Source organism: Clytia hemisphaerica, unplaced genomic scaffold (assembly GCF_902728285.1).
Source record: "Clytia hemisphaerica strain Z4C2 unplaced genomic scaffold, Clytia hemisphaerica genome assembly, whole genome shotgun sequence".
In the NCBI taxonomy this organism is placed as follows: domain Eukaryota; kingdom Metazoa; phylum Cnidaria; class Hydrozoa; order Leptothecata; family Clytiidae; genus Clytia; species Clytia hemisphaerica.
Window position 1 is genome coordinate 695,459 of NW_027104233.1, and position 21,332 is coordinate 716,790.

The 21,332-nt window shown below is 35.4% G+C and overlaps 1 protein-coding gene across 1 annotated transcript; it reads right to left on the minus strand.

Annotated features, from left to right (window-relative positions):
* Window positions 1-21,203, minus strand: LOC136815966 (uncharacterized). The gene is made up of 12 exons (XM_067072389.1): window positions 21,118-21,203; window positions 20,855-20,943; window positions 6,139-6,243; window positions 5,417-5,565; window positions 4,990-5,135; window positions 4,607-4,781; window positions 4,128-4,251; window positions 3,265-3,607; window positions 2,829-2,898; window positions 1,466-1,594; window positions 1,163-1,282; window positions 1-244 (listed from the first exon to the last, which is right to left on the minus strand). Exons 2-12 carry the CDS (start codon window positions 20,919-20,921, stop codon window positions 140-142), a joined length of 1,533 nt encoding a protein of 510 aa, XP_066928490.1. The 5' UTR covers window positions 20,922-20,943; window positions 21,118-21,203; the 3' UTR covers window positions 1-139.
* Window positions 21,204-21,332: the final 129 nt, after the last annotated feature.

Here is a 21,332-nt window from a genome sequence, read left to right on the forward strand (position 1 = left end):
TCAAGATTCAATGTATCAAATTGCAAAACCTGAAATCTGTTCATGAATTGATATCCTCGACATCCCAACGCAATTTTTTGGAAAAGTGCAATACGGTCGAAGAAGAGTTATTTCAAAATTGAAATGAGGGGTATAAAAATCATAAATCATATTCTAAATAAAAAAGGATATTGGAAATCGTCATCTCCGAAACATTCCGAATGCCATTTGTTGCCGCCAAAGTTTGGCAAATCTTGATGACAACCTTAAAGAGATATAAAATATTTATTACAACAAAGTGTTTTTTATTGCATTAAAACATGGTTTCCACTGTGTATTAGTGTGTGACTTAAGCTTTGTTTACTAGAGACACACCTGTTGAGGTGACAAAGTACTTATTCGAATTCGTTACTGAGGTTACTGCTAACCTATCTACTTATTTTTCCCATCAAGAAAAGTCGTAAGTCGTATTCTTTTTGTTATAAAAACTGGATTTCAAATTCATTTTGATATGTAATCTTTGCTTCCATTCGGCTTTTCCAGAAATAGGCCGTGCCCAATGAAGTATAAGCCCGAAGAGCTAGAAGTCAATCTCCTTGGTAGGATTTGAAGCCAACAAATCCTACCAAAGTAGGCCTTGAGCGGCTCGCCTGGTTTTTACACAAATGACAGATTGAAACTAAAATTTGCCGCTACATTTCGAAAAAAAATATCAATCGTAAACAAAGGAATTGCTAGATTCAATCTGTCGTCAAAAATGCGGCGTATTTTTTAAGGCTTCACTTTTTCTTGCCTGAGAAAGGTTAGAGATTGAACTCTAGCCCTTCGGGCTTTAAACTCAATGGCCGTGCCCCCCTGTCGAGGATATCAAATATCCACGGGGTTAACGATTTTTGTTCAAAGTGGATATCCATGGGGTTAAATATCTACACGGGAGTGTCAAGGGAGTGTCTTTTCAAGTAAAAAATACGATATCCAGGGGGTAAGCATCTTTATAAGAGAGGATATCCAGGGGTTGAGCATATTTTTAAGAGTGGATATTCAGCGGGTCTTTTCTAATAAAGTAGGATATCCAGGGGGTTCAATACTTTGAAAAATCAATATCCTCAACAGTGGGGGTAAAAAATTGTTCTGGAAAAGCCCATTGTCTTTGCATGGTCAAGCAAGCAAGTATTCTACTTACATCTGGCATAAGCCATTCTTCGATCAATTTCTCGATCTTATCCTCAGGGAATCTCTTCATAAGTTCTTTCCTCGACTCGTTCGTAATAGAGTTCTTCACGAATTCGACTGCTTTATTATACTAAAATAAAGATTATAAATTAATGAAACTAAAACCAGCAATTTTATACAAACCTTATGAATTGGTTAGTTGTAATAAATTCATCTGATAATTTTTGCTTGAGATATTTTACAGTTTCAAGAATTTTTCAGTATTCATGATCTCTTCGGCATAAAGAATGAGTTGAAAAAAAATAGAACATACCGAGTTGGCTGGCATAACATTTTTGAAGAAGCCATTCCACCACTCTGCTTCTTCTTTTTCAAAGAGTTTCGTCGCTAAATTGCCCCGAAACGTTCTAAACATACCATTTGCCAGCTGTTTTACAAAATCCTGTGATAGTATGAAAAGAATAAAAAAAGAGCCAGTGAAAACCTTAACTTTTACATTCAAACTATGCATCAATTGTTAAAAGGTCTAAAAGCCATTCAGAGAAAAAAGTCACCCACAATTAGTCAAGGTCCTTTTGGTCCACCTTAAGGGCTCTGACCAACGGATTAGAATAGGTGGATTAAGAACTCATAGAAAACACTCCTCGTTAGGTTATCAAACTTTTTTACGAGTTTGCTAGCAATTAAAACTTGATAAGTTGTAAAAAAGTTGTAAAAAATCATTACTTTCAACATTTTCATTGGTCATTACGTATCACGTGGTACATTTTAAATAAGAAAATGCACTTTTTTAGCCCTTTCTATCCAATGCAGAAATTAGCCAAATAATTTGAAATTTATTTTCCTAATTCTAAATACAGTCTTCTTTCACCAGTATGCAACCCATTCGTGACCCATCGATAGTTTCTTAGTTATAGACCATACGTTAATTTTCACTTATCTGAAGATTGCCATTGACAAAAGATTAAAAATTTACATTAAAACTGGTCTAGCGTTTGTTGATGCTAAAACTTAAGTGCAGGATTTAAAATATTTGCAAAATCATAAAAATGATCGAATCATAGGACAAATTCGTTTTCGAAACTGTATAAATTGGAAAATTGTTCTTATAAAAACAATGAAAAAACTAAACGAGGAGTGCGCAGAGTCATTTACAGATTTTTCTTGTAACAATGAGAAGACAATGGATCTCTCTTGGGAGCAACGAGAGAAGTTAATCCACCTATTCTAATCCGTTGCTCTGACCATAGTTTCTAATATTTGCCAAGTACAAAATATAAATGTCTGCATGATGTAGCTTTGGCATGTTATTTTCTGTTAGGCCGACTATCCTTGAGCCTGAGAATTTAAGAAACATAATGAAAAAAATTAACGAAGACGAAAACGAAGTCTTTTTAAAGTTCATACAGGTTCATAACGTCATTTTTGCAATTAAATTTTTAATTACTCTTAAGGGATTTGATTAAAAGGCAATTCTTTGTTAAAACTGTAAGGAACCTATAAATGTTATGTTCAAATAACAAAATCAACTTTTCGAGGGTCATAGCCCTTAATCGATATTATAAATTGGTTTTTGGTAAACAACGTGACATACCCTCTTGGTCTGAAATGACCGCAGAAATTATTTTCAAATCGTTGGATAACCAGACAGACAAAAATAGTAGATATTTTCTTACCCCAAGGAAATCTACTCCTATGTCAAGATATTTGTCGAACGTATCGGGATCGAGAATTTTTGTTTTTACACTAGAAAAAAAAATTCTCTATTTACAAAATGAATTATTTTATTGAAATAGAATAATTAATAGCGGTTGTTATGCCACATGGGCTTTCATACAGTGGGCTATGGGCTTAACGTTTAGGCCAGGTTAAAATAATACCCCAAGCCAAAAAAAAAAGAGAAAAAAGAAAAAAAGAACGGTCCCCAACAAAGATGAAAATATAATCTAAAACCAGCTCTTTTTACAATTTTGAGACAAAACTTAGACCCATTAATGTCATAACTTAAGCTCCAAAAGCATAAACCATTCGAGCTATTATGAAGATAGATACTTTCAAGGGAGGTGCCTGCCGACAAAAGATCAAATGAAAGAAATATAATTTGATACAGACCTTTGTGCCAGAGGAACCAGGTTATCACATCCACAGAATTCCTCATTCCAAGCCACACAAAATTTATGGTAAGTCAAAGTCAGTCTACAATGCTTGCATTTCATGACAGCGTGACTTGAAATAGGAGAGGCCCAACAATACGGGTTCTCCCCACATGGACCATTGTTGATGGGCTCTTTAATCTTCATTAGACTACAATAACCCGATTCAGACTTCAGTATTGTTATTGTTGTGCTACTGGGATGTGAAGTCTTCTTTGCAATCTTGTTTTCTATCCCTTCCATATCAATAATATTGATTGTCAGGTCGAAAGCAAGAACACACCCAAAAAGATAATACATTTCTAAAAAACAAATTTTATTTTATAGTTACACATATTATTATACATGTTTTTTGGAGTCAATCAATGTCAGTGACCTTTTGTTGTATGTCAATTACCCCCGTTACAATCATTTAAAAGTAGTACAGTTCAGTTGTTATTCGTATACCGTCAAGTTTTGTCACTATTCGTCGGCAAACAGTTCCGTCAGTCCTTTAAAGGAAGAAAGAGTAAAACATCAATATATATCAATATGAAATAACATGTTAACGCCTTAGATTTTGGTTCTCCCTTGAGCTTTGTTGCCTTCTTTTTTTATCTTCCTCCCTAAAGTTTGAGCTCTCTTTTTTTTTTAAAGAATCTTGAATATGGTTTTTAGTTATTGCTTTTAAACCCCGGTAAATTTCCAGATCATCGTCAGGAGACATATTAAACCTTTTACTAATTTAGTAATACATCTAAGAATTATTGGTAACATTTATGGTAAGGTAGCAAGTTAAATACAAAAATTCATTGCACTTTAGAATAAGACAATAATAATTACCACTAGCACTGGATATATTCATTAAATGGTCCTTAACGATGTAGGCCTCCGTGTTAAAATCACCATCAACATTCAGCCAGGTTTTGATTTGGCTTGCATCTATAGAATCAGTACCTTCTCGAACCTAAAATTACGAAATAAAAACTAAAATAAAGTGTTGACATAAAAGTGCTTTACAGAAAATGGCTACCGTGGCATTAAGTTAGAGCATCCAGCTACGGTGCGCAAGGATGTGGATTCGATCCCCAGCCGGGTTGTACGGAAGATTCTCGGTACTTGATGCCTCTCTGCTTAATGATCAGCAACTAAAGAGACGGATCAAGGGTAAGTGGAGAAATCCAGGAAAAAGAGTGGCGCCCTCTCCCCTACCTTCGGTAGACAGTTAGAGAAAAGAGAGCCTTCAGGTCGCCCTCGACTGCGGTCGCAAACTTACTTACAGAAGTAGTGAGAAAAAAAGCAAATATCCCAACAAAACTTACAAAGTTTAAAAGAGCTGAAAAATCTTTAATGCATGCAGCAAGTGCAAGATTTTTAATGAATTTTTCTTCTTTTGATGTGGCGAAAACAGCAAAAGAAAGAGATTTCGTTAGATTTAGCCACCAAAAAGGTTCTCTTTCGGAGGATGCAATCCAGTCCGATGTGACAGATCTAAATCTGAATAAAAGTAGAAAGGAAATGAATTTAACTTATTCTTTAAAGTTAATGATTGGCTGTTTAGATTTTAGGTTTTTATCCTTGTATCAAAGGTATTGTTTCGTAAAATAGTTGTACGGTTGGTATTCAATACTAATCGCAACTACTACGTATTCGTTCCAAAAATGACATGAAATAAACCTACTTAAACGGAAACTAAGCAACAAACCTGCGCGAAACAAATCTTTTGTTGATCGTGGGTTCCTGCCAGTCACATTTTACCCAATCTACCACCAAATCAACTTCTTCAACGGTCGTATCTGCCCATTTCTTCAGTTCTAACCAGGGTTGATTAGGCATCTCTGTAATTTGATTCTAAATCCAAAATTTAGTTAAAAAGTCGAATATCTGACAGAGTAACGCATCATTGTCATTGCTACATACAGATAAGATCAGATAAGATACAGATAATTGACCATACTGTATTATCATTGGGTTTATGTTACTAGCATTTTCTTGCATGAGTGCGTGAAAGTTGGGTCCGCTGAGGTCCATACCGATATTTTCAGTCCAAAATTGGACAGAAGTGCCTATATCATAATTAAATAAATAAAATAAAAGACGGGTTTATGACAACCATAATAGAAAAAACTCACAATCCTCGACTTTATCAACATCTTTCGGTAAGCATCGAGTATTCGATCGCAAGATGCAACATTCACACTTTTCATGTTACCGAATGTAAGGTTAGACGGCCACCAGAATGGTGTTCTTTCCTTGTCCCATTTGAAAGCGTCCCCCAAACCTGAACAGAAATTAGAAAACCAATAAAAAGTTTTGTTCAAGACGAAAAGATACTTAATTCGAAAGTTTGTACTTAAACAATAAAATAGATTTAAAATGAGTTAATTTTTACGGAAATTCTTAGATTTGAAAAACTACGCTTAGGTGCCAAATAAACGGGGGGGGGTTCGAATAAACGGGGGGGGGGGGGGGGTTGGAAAATTTTCAAAATTTTAATAAACGGGGAGTACCTAATTGCCGGGGGGGGGGTTGGAAATTATACTTCGGAAACCCCAAAAATAAGGTAAATATAGGCTAAAATCAGGCTATTAAGAGCAAAATAAGGGGCCTTCTCTTTGACAGCTGAAAATATTCTTAAGAATTAATAAACGGGGGGGGGGGTCCTTATAAGGTCCGGGGGTGTTGGAAAATTTTCGAAAAATTAACAAGCGGGGGGGCCCGTTTATTTGGCACCTAAGAGTAAACAGGAATACTCATAGGTTGAAAATAACTGACCCATCCTCTTTATATTTTGTTCATTCTTAGAAAGACTTCTTTGCAATGATAATTAAAAGCCGTACTGAAAATCATGTACCTGAATCCCAAACCACGATATCTCGGATGACTTTCCTTTTTTTATGGACGTTGCCAGTATTCCATCCTTCCTCCAAGGGATATGTTGCACTTTCTTGCTTACTGCCTATGAACAAAATAAGTAAAAATAAGGATAGGGGATGGCAATTCAGATTCAATTTCACACTTCGGAAAGCACGGTGTGAATTAATTCTTGAAACTAATATTTATTTTATTATGTATTCTCAATGTTGTTGTCGTTGTCGTTAAATGACAGTTGGGTACTTTTATAACCACTCATTTTGAGGGCTTGCTCGTACTGCGGTTTCGCCTGGTTGAAAATGATTTCACTTGATGAGTTTTTCGACAATCTTTTGATCGATAGCAGTAGCTGCTTGATAATATTACTGGGGTGATTGGAAGATGTGTGGATATATTGAAGTGTATCATTTGGCTTCTTGTAAGGTCGGTAAGTTCCGGTGGATAAGTCTAGCGTTAGGTTTAGGAAATCTACCGTTTTCAGGTAGATGTTTATTTCGATATCAAATCCAATGGTTTTGAAAATTTTGATAATTTTTTGACGTGTGGATTCGGCATCTTTGTTTTTCAGATTGTGAAAAACCATTAGACTATCATCACGATATAAACCGATGTCACGTTTTCTTGTCATTTCTGCCAGATGGTTTAAAATGTAGATTCCCACAAGCTCGCAAACTTCGGCACTGTCGAAGCTATCCATTGTAACATTGAAGCAATCGTGGGATTTGTTCTTTTTCCATGCTGTGTTGTTGGAGTAAAGGAGTGATTTCCGACAGTGGTTTATAGTTCTAAGTTCCTTCTCGGTAAAAGTAGCGTATTGCATGGCAAAATTCAAAGCGTTATCTAATATACTTTTCGTAATATTCGGGTAAAACTCCTTTATGTCCATATGTATAAAGGAATGTTTGTGCTTGTTGTTTATTGAAGAGAACCACTCGATGACTTGATCAGAGTTTTTCCATTGATTAACGTTTAGCGTATTACGGAGATCTGAATTTATCCAATATGGATTTACTGATCACACCGAGTTCGCTTTTACAGGGGTTGATGAGACGACAAGGATGCTTCTGATGGAAGTTTGACTTGTGGTCTTTCAACGTGATAAATGCGGGTGAAGGAGCAAGTGACTCTGCACGGTCCTGGACACTGAACGAGGTTGCAATGCATTTGGCTTCGTTGTTGATAGCACTTTCAAGGTTGATAGGTGCCTGTTCGTAATTTTTCGTAACGTTTTCACGAAGCAATTTGTTATGTTGCTCGACGGACATGGTGTAAATATTAGATATTTTGTCAACAAAGACATATACTTTATCGGATTTGTTGATTGAGGCGATGACACGATTCAATTTGTGTTGAAACGAATCATAGCTGTCACGAAATTGGAGATTTTCAATCATATCAAATAAATCAGATTCAAATTCTTCAAGTTCTTGGCATGGTGGAGGGGTGTGCATAGCACTACTTCGTCACATATCCTTACTTCGTCTCCTATTGTTATTTTCTTTTCTACGTCATAATTTATGCTTAAAAATTAAACAGCTGAATATACATGGTTTCTACTAGATTATTGTTAATCATTTAAACATGACGTAACATATGCTATTATGCAAGCTAAGAAGTTGATTGACAGATATAATTTTCTAAAATACATAAAATAATTACCGTTAGGTGTGGAAATGATGGGCGCAGAGGTAAATAAAAAACATATTTTGACATTATACATTTCTTTAACCATGAACATATAAACGACTGCACATATCTTTTATTATCTCTTTGAAGCGAGCTTCGTTGCCGCCTGTATTTCAAAATTGGTATGAAAAATCCGACAATATTCCGTCATAATTTTATTTCTTTGAATTATTTAGGTAAAAGGATTGATAGAGCTTGAAAATTACTCCTAATGCACAAAAAATTATTTTCGGATTTTTTCACAAGTTTGCAATATATTTGATCAACATTTTCAACTCTGAAATGCAGAATTTCAACTGCATGTATACTTTTGAATCTCTTTTGTAACTCCAATAATTTTTTCTTGACTTGAAAAAAAATAGCTTGCCAACGTTGAGAGCCTGTACCATAAGAATATCGAAATTAGAATGTGACACTTTCTAAAATTATTAGACACTTTTAAGTCAAAATTTAGAAATAAAGAACAACATAGACTTTTGTCGAAGTTTTGACGTTATTAGCAAGGTATTCCCAAGTGGTATATCACCAAAATCTATTGTTTCATTTTATGCTTTTAACGAGGCGGCAACGAAGCTAGCAGCCCTTTCTAAAAAAAGACAAAGGAGATGGATGTCCAGTCGTTTATATGTTCATGCTTTAACTGATCAATCAAATCACTACTATACATGTAACATTTTGAAGAGTGAATGCACGATGAACAATCGTGATTGAAATTCTAAAGAAATATCTCGAAGAAACCATAATACGCATGCGCAGGTGCTCTACACATGATAACATGATTTGAAAGTTAGATTTTGCAGATCAGTCAAAAAAATTCATCCTTACTTGGTCACCATTCATTGCGTAAGAGTTCTTTAAAACTTTCACAACAATTTATATTCCCACTACACGGTCACGTGATTTAAAAGTTAGATTTTACAGATTAGTCAAAAAATTTATCCTTACTTGGTCACATGACTTGAAAGTTAGAGTTTGCAGATAAGTCAAAAAAATTTGTCCTTACTTGGAGACGATGCATTGCGTAAGAGTTCTTTAAAAAGTTCGCAAAAATTTATATTCCCACTACACGGTCACGTGATTTAAAAGTTAGATTTTAAAGATTGGTCAAAAAAATTTTCATTACATGGTCACATGACTTGAAAGCTAGATTTTGCAGATCAGTCAAAAAAATTTGTCCTTACTTGGTCACATGATTTGAAAGTTAAATTTTGCATATCAGTCAAAAAAATTATCCTTACTTGGTCACATGACTTGAAATTTAGAGTTTGCAGATAAGTCAAAAAAGTTTATCTTTACTTGGTCACATGACTTGAAAGTTAGATTTTGCAGACCAGGCAAAAAAATTTATCCTTACTTGGTCACATGACTTGAAAGTTAGATTTTGCAAACCAGGCAAAAAAATTTATCCTTACTTGGTCACATGACTTGAAAGTTAAATTTTGCATATCAGTCAAAAAAATTTATCCTTACTTGGTCACATGACTTGAAAGTTAGAGTTTGCAGATAAGTCAAAAAAGTTTATCCTTACTGGTCACCATTCATTGCGTAAGAGTTCTTTAAAATTTTCACAAAAATTTATATTCCCACTACACGGTCACGTGATTTAAAACTTAGATCTTAAAGATTAGTCAAAAAAATTTATCCTTACTTGGTCACATGACTTGAAAGTTAGAGTTTGCAGATAAGTCAAAAAAGTTTATCCTTACTGGTCACCATTCATTGCGTAAGAGTTCTTTAAAATTTTCACAAAAATTTATATTCCCACTACACGGTCACGTGATTTAAAACTTAGATCTTAAAGATTAGTCAAAAAAATTTATCCTTACTTGGTCACATGACTTGAAAGTTAGAGTTTGCAGATAAGTCAAAAAAGTTTATCCTTACTGGTCACCATTCATTGCGTAAGAGTTCTTTAAAATTTTCACAAAAATTTATATTCCCACTACACGGTCACGTGATTTAAAACTTAGATCTTAAAGATTAGTCAAAAAAATTTATCCTTACTTGGTCACATGACTTGAAAGTTAGATTTTGCAGATAAGTCAAAAAAGTTTATCCTTACTTGGCCACATGACTTGAAAGTTAGATTTTGCAGACCAGGCAAAAAAATTTATCCTTACTTGGTCACATGACTTGAAAGTTAGATTTTGCAGACCAGGCAAAAAAATTTATCCTTACTTGGTCAAATGACTTGAAAGTTACATTTTGCGGATCAGTCCTGATCAGTCAAAAAAATTAATCCTTATTTGGTCACATGACTTGAAAGTTAGAATTTACAGATCAGTCAAAAAAGTTTATCCTTACTTGGTCACATGACTTGAAAGTTACATTTTGCGGATCAGTCCTGATCAGTCAAAAAATTTTATCCTTACTTGGTCACATAACTTGAAAGTTAGAGTTTACAAATCAGTCAAAAAAATTCATCCTTACTTGATCACATGACTTGAAAGTTACATTTTGCGGATCAGTCCTGATCAGTCAAAAAATTTTATCCTTACTTGGTCACATGACTTGAAAGTTAGAGTTTGCATATCAGTCAAAAAAATTTATCCTTACTTGGTCACATGACTTGAAAGTTAGAGTTTGCAGATAAGTCAAAAAAGTTTATCCTTACTGGTCACCATTCATTGCGTAAGAGTTCTTTAAAATTTTCACAAAAATTTATATTCCCACTACACGGTCACGTGATTTAAAAGTTAGATTTTAAATATTAGTCAAAAAAATTTATCCTTACTTGGTCACATGACTTGAAAGTTAGAGTTTGCAGATAAGTCAAAAAAGTTTATCCTTACTTGGCCACATGACTTGAAAGTTAGATTTTGCAGACCAGGCAAAAAAATTTATCCTTACTTGGTCACATGACTTGAAAGTTAGATTTTGCAGACCAGGCAAAAAAATTTATCCTTACTTGGTCACATGACTTGAAAGTTACATTTTGCGGATCAGTCCTGATCAGTCAAAAAAATTAATCCTTATTTGGTCACATGACTTGAAAGTTAGAATTTACAGATCAGTCAAAAAAGTTTATCCTTACTTGGTCACATGACTTGAAAGTTAGATTTTGCAGATAAGTCAAAAAAGTTTATCCTTACTTGGCCACATGACTTGAAAGTTAGATTTTGCAGACCAGGCAAAAAAATTTATCCTTACTTGGTCACATGACTTGAAAGTTAGAGTTTGCAGATAAGTCAAAAAAGTTTATCCTTACTTGGCCACATGACTTGAAAGTTAGATTTTGCAGACCAGGCAAAAAAATTTATCCTTACTTGGTCACATGACTTGAAAGTTAGATTTTGCAGACCAGGCAAAAAAATTTATCCTTACTTGGTCACATGACTTGAAAGTTACATTTTGCGGATCAGTCCTGATCAGTCAAAAAAATTAATCCTTATTTGGTCACATGACTTGAAAGTTAGAATTTACAGATCAGTCAAAAAAGTTTATCCTTACTTGGTCACATGACTTGAAAGTTAGATTTTGCAGACCAGGCAAAAAAATTTATCCTTACTTGGTCACATGACTTGAAAGTTAGATTTTGCAGACCAGGCAAAAAAATTTATCCTTACTTGGTCACATGACTTGAAAGTTAGATTTAGCAGACCAGGCAAAAGAATTTATCCTTACTTGGTCACATGATTTAAAAGTTAGATTTTACAGATTAGTCAAAAAATTTATCCTTACTTGGTCACCATTCATTGCGTAAGAGTCCTTTAAAACTTTCACAAAAATTTATATTCCCACTACACGGTCACGTGATTTAAAAGTTACATTTTACAGATTAGTCAAAAAATTTATCCTTACTTGGTCACCATTCATTGTGTAAGAGTTCTTTAAAACTTTCACAAAAATTTATATTCCCACTACACGGTCACGTGATTTAAAAGTTAGATTTAAAGATTAGTCAACAAAATTTATCCTTACTTGGTCACATGACTTGAAATTTAGATTTTGCGGATCTGTCCTGATCAGTCAAAAATTTTTATCCTTACTTGGTCACATAGCTTGAAAGTTAGAATTTACAGATCAGTCAAAAAAATTTATCCTTACTTGGTCATGTTTACATCAAACACTACTTGGTCACGTTTTTTTATTCACTAGAAATGTTCATAACTTCGACCAACAACTCCAAACACTACTTGGTCAAGCCTTTTTACTCATAAGAAATTTTCCTAATTTGGACCAAAAACTCCAAACACTAATTGGTCAAATTTTTTTATCCTTAAAAATGCTCATATTTTTCACCAAAACACCAAACACTACTCGGTCACGCCTTTTCACTCATAAGAAATGTTCATTATTTAGACCATAAACCACGCCTTTTCACTCATAAAAAATGTTCATAGTTTGGTCCAAAGACATCAAACACTACTTGGTTACGTCTTTTTTCTCATTTGAAATGTTCATAGTTTGGACCAAAAAGACCAAACACTGCTTTGTCTCGCCAATTCACTCATAAGAAATGTTCATAATTTTGATCAAACAAACCAAACACTACTCCGTCGCGCGTTTTTCCTCATCAGAAATGTTCATAGTTTGGATAAAAAACACCAAACACTACTTGGTCGCGACTCTTCACTCCTTAAACATTGAGATACTTTTCAAATAAAAACCCCACCAAATGTTACTTAATCATATCTTTCATTAAAAGCTCTCCTCACTTCCATTATTCGTCCAAAAATTTCTTCGATATTTAAAGAATTTTACGACATATTGAAAGTTCAGCTCAGGTGAAGAGGAGTTGCTAACTTGCACTTTTAGTACATTTGCGGCCGAAACACCCGACGAGACAGAATGACATATATACCTTTTTCTATTGAGATTTGTTAAGAATATTCAAATTTTTTTTAAGCTTTAGGGTGTTCTTTCTTTTGAATCTTAACCCTAAAAATATTATTGAAATTTTTACGGCGATCTTTAACCGGTATGACCGATTTTAAGGGATCCCAACCGTGATCAGGATAGGACAGAGTGATCTGTCGAAAACGAAAGTGTCCCAGAAATTGTGACCTGTTTGATGTATGTATCAAAAAACTTCTTTCTTCTACATTTTGACTTGTCATAAGGAGACTTTATCATTACTTTTAGAGATACTAAAGAAACGCTACACAGATAGTGATCTGTGAAAACTAATTTATTTAAAATTATTTAAAAAATAATGTCAAATTCGATTCCATTATTTTATAAATTTTCTTGTGCCGCTTCTTAGAAGCCGTATACAGTACGTTCTTTATAAAGTTTTTGACATTGAGATTTCAACCATTACTTTTTGCTAGACGGAACAAGAAAGCGATCTTCCATTCACTTTAATAGTTTGTTTGTTAACACCTTTAAACAAAGAGAGAGATCAACCATAGACTATTTATTGTTTCATTTGTTTATTAACACCTTCACATGAAAGAACAAATTTTCTTGTTTAATTTCAACAGCTATAAAGGTGTTACAGAACAATACAATTAAAAAAAAAAGCAAGTAGAAACCACCTCTAATCTCAAGATCAATCAGAAATAATTTATGCGATTATTCATGCATATATTATGACGTAAAAGAGAAAATAACAATAGGAGACGAAGTAAGGATATGTGACGAAGTAGTGCTATGCACAAGGGGTATTTCTGGATTTGAAACCATAATACTCCTGAGGTTCTTCGTAGTCAGGTTGGTTGATCCAGAACATTTTGCAACGCATTCTCTTTATCTGCTTCAATTTTATCAAATTTATACACTCGGATATCTTAATAATTCTCAGAAGCTTTAGGCTTCCTCCGGTGGCAATAAGGCGAAAATAAAAAAAATGTAGTGTTTCCGGAAACCGGCCGGGTGAAAGAAAAAATTCCTTCCCCGGCCGCAGACTATGGGTTCATCTATATGGTAATTGATACATTATTATTCAGGGCTTACTTCATTCTGTTTGTACATAAAAGTTATCTGTAAAGTTTTATTTCAATGATCTTAAGTTATCAAAAATAGCAAAAAAAATGTTTTTTCCGGCCGGCTGCATGAAATCTTTTTTCCTTCACCCGCATTCTGGAAACACTGCATTTTTTTATTTTTGTCTATGATTAAATATTTTCACATTTTAATTAAAGATCTAAAATTTGGAAAATGGGCAGCGAATTTTCTACATTGGTTAACACAAACAAATATTGGACCAAATGCGTTTTGGCCCTGATTGTACATGGCAAAAAAGCGTTACTGCGTGTTTTCCACAATGATATCGGTGGTAATTATGCTGGATTACCAAAAGATCCAGCCCAATTGTACAACTTTTTTAACCAGCCAAAGAACAGAAAGATTCTTAATAAGCTGAAGAGCTTAAAAACTTTGAAACAGGATCAGTTTGACCTGATTTTACCACCGAACAGTAATTTATGTAACTCAAATTCATTCGATATCACGCTTATTGTTTTACTCGTCATTACTTTTGTGAATATCCCTGCACCTTTGGGTGGTTGGAAGAAAGTACCAAAAGCAAATGATCAATCTCTTGCAGCATTTGTTGTGTTAATTCGAAACCTGAGGAATTTGATTTTACACGGCTCGTTAGATGATTTTGACGAGCCGTACTTTAAAAAGATATGGAAAGATATAAAAGACTGTTTAATTGGATTGCAATACGATCAAACCATGCTGAAAGATTTTGACGAACTGTTAACAAACGACAAAGTTGTGTTTGATTTCCAAGATGGAGCAGACTTTGTTGAGGGGCTCTTCAATGAATTGGAAGAAGAGATCAAGAAAAAATTCGATTCCAATTTCAAACAGCAAGAAAATGAACTGAAAAAGAGGTTGTTTTCTATGAAAAAGGACATTTTACAAAGTGCACTAAACACTTTGAATGAAGTTGCAGAGAAGCGTTTAGAAGATTGCAAGTTAGAAATACGCAAGGAAACGAGTGAGCGAATAGAGGATCTGAGGACAGACTTTGAGCACGAGCAAGACGAAATGAAAGATGTCCAGTGCAAGATCATAGATGACCAACAGAAAACGGAAGAGAGAATAGATGTCATCGAGCATGAGCAAGACGAAATAAAAGTTGTCCAAAGCAAGATCATAGATGAAAATTAACAATGACATTCGTTTTCCTTCTTTTTTTGAGGTATGCGGCCGGTTTTCGGAAACACAACATTTTTTTATTTTCGCCTTTTTTCCACGAAAAAAGTGTTAAGAACCTTTTTAGAATTTAGCTAAAGAACAAAATAGAACACATCAATAAGTTTTTGACTACCTTCAGGGAAATAATTTTGGCGGTAATTAGTTTTCGCAGATTTCACTTTGAATTTTTCACCGTAATTAATTTTCGCGGTTGGTCAAATTTTGTAATAGTTTCAAAGTGATATCAGAAAAGTTTTTGTTGAATTTTCATTCGATGATCTTTTGAAACAGTAAAATTGTTAGTAAGTGAAGTAAAATAAACATCTACTTAAAAAAAGATCAAAGGCATTTTTTTCAATTTTTCAATTTTGAAAGCATTTTCTTAAATTCTTCGCGGGAATAAATTTTCTCAGTTTTGAGCTTGAAAACGTTTTCGCAAGTTTAAAAAGCAAGCATTATTTCCTGCGAAAATTAGTTCCCTTAAGGTATATCCCTTCTCAGAAGACATTCATCCCTAAAAAGATCTGATTTCGCTACTATCATCGGAACTTATATCAAAATTTCTTGAAAGATCTAATTTTCCTAAAAGATCTGAAAATCAATAACATTCCATATGGAAAGATATTACAAATTAGTAAAGACCCTTTACTTTCTTAATTTAGAACCCAGTCACACTCTCCATCCAAGCAAGATTCTCAGGCAGGTTTAACCTTATGTTGTTTATAAACTCACATTGGTAAATTTCCACTAAGATTATCTAACATTTTTCAAAACTAGAGTTTTTCAAGCCATTATGTTCTGTTCACACGTGTTGACTTATTAGTAACATTAAGAGAATCTGAAGAAAAAATATACAATACATTTTATGAAGCCCGGGGGACACTCCATTACTAAACGGTGACATGTGCCGCCAAAAAATGGCTTTAAAAATTAACTAGCCATAACTTTCATTAAGGTGCCACCGCAGCAAAACGAACACATAGAGTTGAATTTGCGTTCAAAAGGAATGATCTTAGCCCTACAGTAATTTTTGTTAAGAGTGATCTCTCATCTGAGACAAAATTCTTTCAAATGCGAACAAATGTGTCACTTAGAGTGACACCCGTGCCTTGTCTTACACGTTTTTTATAAGAACAATTTCGTAAGAATACGAGGCTGAAATTTGGCCAAAACCTAAGAACAAATTAAGAATAATCTGAGTCTCAGATCTCAGAAATTACTGAGAAGTACAGGTTTCCATTTTCATTAATATTGACATTTAAGCCTGAAAAACTCATATAAAATTAAGAGCAGCCCAGTCGGAAAGAGTCATATGACTTACTGGTTTTTCCTATAAAAAGCGTATATATCTGAAGATACTGCTCTTCATATGTTATTTTACTAATGTACACGTTTTGCAACATAACTGTTCGAATACGATGAATAGAGTAATATTTTAAACATATGAAGAGCGTTTAATAACTACTTGTGGTTTAAAAATAGAATTTCCCAGAAAAGGGAATTTCCTTAGATTCATTAACTCGCCAGGGATAAGAAAAAGACAAACTGAGATTTCAAAATGAGTAATCAGATCAAAATAACTCTGGAAAAGTCTTTTTGATGATGATAAAACAATAGAGAGACCGTAAGATAAGAATGCTACCGTTAAGCGGAACTAAAATACTGAAAAACGCGCGCAAATTATGAGATGTTTGCCCTACCGGGCAGGATAAGCTCGTTAGCGTTGCCAGCAGTTATCCTAGGAGAAGGAAAATCTCTGATTTCAAAACCCGGGTAGGATGAGCTCGTTAGTGTTGCCAGCAGTTATCCTAGGAGAAGGAAAATCTCTGATTTCAAAACCTGGGTAGGATGAGCTCGTTAGTGTTGCCAGCAGTTATCCTAGGAGAAGGAAAATCTCTGATTTCAAAACCTGGGCAGGATGAGCTCGTTAGTGTTGCCAGCAGTTATCCTAGGAGAAGGAAAATCTCTGATTTCAAAACCCGGGTAGGATGAGCTCGTTAGTGTTGCCAGCAGTTATCCTAGGAGAAGGAAAATCTCTGATTTCAAAACCAAACAACTTCTATCTCTTGGGGGTAGTCGTAGTGTCAAAGGCAGGTGTCAACATATCGACTCTCTGGCTTTATTCACATTGCAGCTCTTTTGGTGCACTGCTCTGAGACAGAGCACTCCAAGGCAACGACAGATCCGGCCAATCATCGTTGCATCTCATCGGCTACAAGAAAACATGATAATGTCTCAAAACAGCACCAGGGTTGAAGCCCCTGAATTATCTCGTTCTATACTCATGTCTGATCGTGTCCAAAGGACTCGTAATGAAGTTGATATCCAAAACCCCTTTGGGAGGGTAAAGACTGATGTCAGAAAGAGAAAAGGACTCTTAAAACAAACCTCTTATGTGTTTATTGGTCAGCTCAACTGCCGCACCCTCAACTCTTTGTCTGCAAAAAAAGAGCTATCAATTATGGCCCTCAAATACAATATCTCAATCTGTGCTGTACAAGAACATAGAATAATGCACTCCGCTGGTGACCCTATATGCACCAACACTATAGGTCCATATACGCTCTTTACAGCCTCAGCTTTGAAGTCTTCAGTTAACGCGACAATTGGCGGTGTTGGGATTCTAGTCAAGTCGTCACTTCTCAGTCTAATACAATCAATCGACAAGATTTCGGATCGCATTGTGTCTATCACATTTAAAGGCAACCCAAAAACAACAATCATCTCCTGTTATTCGCCTCATTCTGACCACTCTGATCTTGAAGTCGAACAGTTCTTTGAACCCCTCACGAACCATCTAATATCTATTCCTCGTCACTCTTTCGTATCCGTTTGTGGTGATTTCAATGCCCATCTCAAAGGAGCTTTTTCGTACCATTCAGAAAACAACAGGAACGGTTCGTATCTACAGGACTTCATGAACGAATGCAATCTTCTCGCGTCTAATACTTGCTTTCAAAAGAGGAAAACTAGCCTCTGGACATGGAAATCACCTTCCAACCAGTTATCACAAATTGACTATATTCTATGCCGAAAGCGCTGGAGAAATAGCATCCACGACTGCCAAGCCCACTCATCATCCGATCCCGTTGGATCAGATCATCGCATCGTCGTTAGCAAATGCAAATTGAGCCTTTGCTCTACCAAGAAGAAACCTTTAAATAGACTAAACTGGAATGTACTAGAAAACCCCACCATTGCCACAGCTGTTAAAAATGAAATTCAAACCAAATGGACTGAATGTACCACAAAAGATTATAAGCACTTCTCAGAAATCGGTATGGCTGCTTGTATGAACCACCTACCAGTCAAGAAAAAGACCAAGGACAGTGAACCCATATCAATAACAAACGCACACAGACAGGTCTTACACTCCAAAATTACCGACCTTCAGAGGAACCAGACCAATCTGAATAACGCTTATGTCAGAGAAGAAGAAAGAAGGATAACTCATAAACTCAACCAGGCAAACAAATCAGAATCTACTGATGGTCTAAGAAATGCTTGGAAACTTGTCAAGGAGTTAAGCGGGAAGAAAAAAGCAGCATCTATCTCTAATAAAAGTGACGACCCAAAAAAGTCGTGGAAAGATCATTTTGAAACCCTTCTAAACAATATTCCTGAAAACGTAAATGGTGAGGCCAATGAAATTTATCCAGTGTTCCAATTGAACGAGGAAATCAATATTGATGACTTTACTCTTGAGGAAGTCAACAAGGCACTTAAACAGATGAAAAACGGAAAAGCTGCTGGACTTGATGGTTTACCTCTGGAATTCTGGAAACTTGATTCTCTCAGTTCCGTTCTTCTACACTTCTGCAATGCAACCCTAAACGGTGAGCGCCCAGATGAATGGGGCCTATCCTGTATTGTACCTGTGCCCAAAAAGGGTGATTTAACCAAAGTTGACAACTATCGCGGTATTAGTCTAACTCAAGTTGCTGCCAAACTCTACAACAGACTAATATTAAACAGACTTCGCCCTGAGATTGATCAAAAGCTTCGTTTCAATCAAAATGGTTTTCGTCCGTCCCGATCGACATCATCACAAGTTCTTGCCCTTCGGCGCCTTGTAGAAGAAGTCAACAACCATAAAGTTGAAGCTGTATTAACATTCATCGACTTTAAAAAGGCGTTTGATAGTGTTAACAGAGAGTCAATGTTCAAAATCCTCCTAGCCTACGGCATTCCAGATAAGCTTGTTAACGCAATCCAGATTATGTATACCAACAACAGAGCCAATGTAATGACATCTGAAGGAGAAACCGAATTCTTTGATGTCGTAACTGGTGTGCTTCAAGGTGATCCATTAGCACCTTACCTTTTTATTATTGTGCTCGATTATGCTCTGAGGACAGCCATTACTTCTGAAGATATTGAAAAACGCAGAAGTAGACGACATCATACCGAGAAATTAGCAGATCTTGACTTTGCAGACGATATATCTCTTCTAAATGAAACAGTAGTCGAAGCTGAAAACCTCCTACACAAGCTAGAGATATCAACTCAATCTATCGGTCTCTTTCTCAACGCTAAGAAAACCAAGTATATGCACATCAACCCTACAACAAACGATGGCATCCAATCTGTTAATGGTATCGCCCTGGAAAAGGTTGACGATTTCAAATACCTCGGAGCTTACACAAACTCTAACCATGACATAGAGATAAGACTTGCCCAAGCTTGGTCGGCACTTAATTCACTTGAGAAAATCTGGAAATCAGAAGTTTCACTCAGTATAAAAGTGCAACTCTTCAAGTCAACTGTCGAGTCCATCCTCCTATACTCCTGTGAATCATGGTCACTAACGTCTACTCTGACAAAGAAACTAGACGGAGCGTATACGAGAATGCTGAGAAAAGTCAAAAACATCCAGTCTAATGTCCACATTACAAACAAAGTGTTGTACGGTAAGCTGCACCGATTGAGCAGTCTTATCCAGAAAAGAAGATTGCAGTTAGCAGGTCACGTCATCAGAGGAAATGAGCCGGCATCTAAACTTCTCCTTTGGCAGCCAACATTCTTGACAAAGAAGAGAGGTCGTCCACACAAGACACTACTTAAAGTCTTAGAACAAGACACTGGACTTGACAAAGGCGAGATGGTTTGTTTGGCGCACAACAGGGTCAGATGGAAAGACATGGTCATCACTTTCAAGTGGATGATTTATGTATGTATGTATGTATGTTGCCCAACCTCCTTATGCGTGAAGCTATGAATGTCATCCTCGGGAGCTTTAGGCTCCATGCGGTGGCAAAAACTAAAAGTGCAGCCCTTGAGAAGTGCAAGGGTACCCTTAAAGTGTATTTTACCGAACGTTTCTAACCTTTACAGTGTAGTTTTATTTCATATCTTATTTTTCTGGAGCCACCTAAAAATGAGGCTGGAATGTCGACACAATGTTTAAAAAAAATAAAGATGGGTGCGAGTCAAAACTATAAAGATACAACAAATGGCGTATTAGAGGGCTAAGATTGAAGTTTTCTCCCATCAAAGCAAACCATGGTTGCGCTTCCTTCTTCAGTTATCCATTAGCTACTCTAAGACCATATCATTACAAATGGGAATTAAAACTTTAGCCGATCGGCGCAAGGTTGAACCCCCTTAGACTTTTCATCACAATACCATGATCCTCATGGCTATAAAAACATAGAATTCGCTACTCACTGCCATCTCCAAAGGGGGAAATGTTATTTAGTTTCGATTTCAAAAATCAAATGTGGAAGGTTTTGTGGTGTAAATTCGAAAAAAATGACGTGCTACACCTAGACCAAAATCACCCAAAAAAGCTAACACCCCTGTCTCAGTGACCCGGTAGAGTTTCAAGATCCACCGGGGTGACTTTCAGAAAAATTTAATTCGACCGGGTTTTTCCTCAAGGGTTAGAAGATCCACCGGGGTGGAAAATTTCGACTTACTTTTCTCCGGGGTGAATACAATATCTGCCCAGATGCTACAAATGTTGGTTGAACAAAACATCAGCATCCACAACTTTAAAGTGATCTTTCTGTAAGAAGAATAAAACGTTTGATATTTATTTATCTATGAATTAACAAAGCATAAACGAAAGCATTTAAATCAAACTATCAAGGAAACTTGGCGAGCTCGTAAAGATCAGAAATAAAGAACATTTGTCAGTCAAATGTATTGAAGTCACTTAATTAAACGCGAAGCAACTTACTTTCGAATAAAGGTTCTTCAAGCACCACCAATGAGTTAGTTTTAAGTTGCATTTATCAATTTCAATTTTGCGTTTTTATTTTTAATTTAACTGAAAAAGAAGAAAAGCATCAGGAATAAAGGCATCGATCAAATTTATATACAATATTACAGGAAATAAAAAGGAAGGCTCGTCGAATACGGGTTCGATATCAATCAAGGAATCAAGACACGTTT

What these genes read in the sequence shown, in the direction of transcription:
- LOC136815966 (XM_067072389.1), bottom strand. Translation starts at nt 20,921, where the DNA reads ATGCTGATGTTTTGTTCAACCAACATTTGTAGCATCTGGGCAGATATT. An exon ending in TGTATTCACCCCGGAGAAAA is followed by an intron (nt 6,244 to 20,854) that starts GTAAGTCGAAAT and finishes TTTTGTTCATAG; the next exon opens with GCAGTAAGCAAGAAAGTGCA. An exon ending in TAGGAGTAGATTTCCTTGGG is followed by an intron (nt 1,595 to 2,828) that starts GTAAGAAAATAT and finishes ATACTATCACAG; the next exon opens with GATTTTGTAAAACAGCTGGC.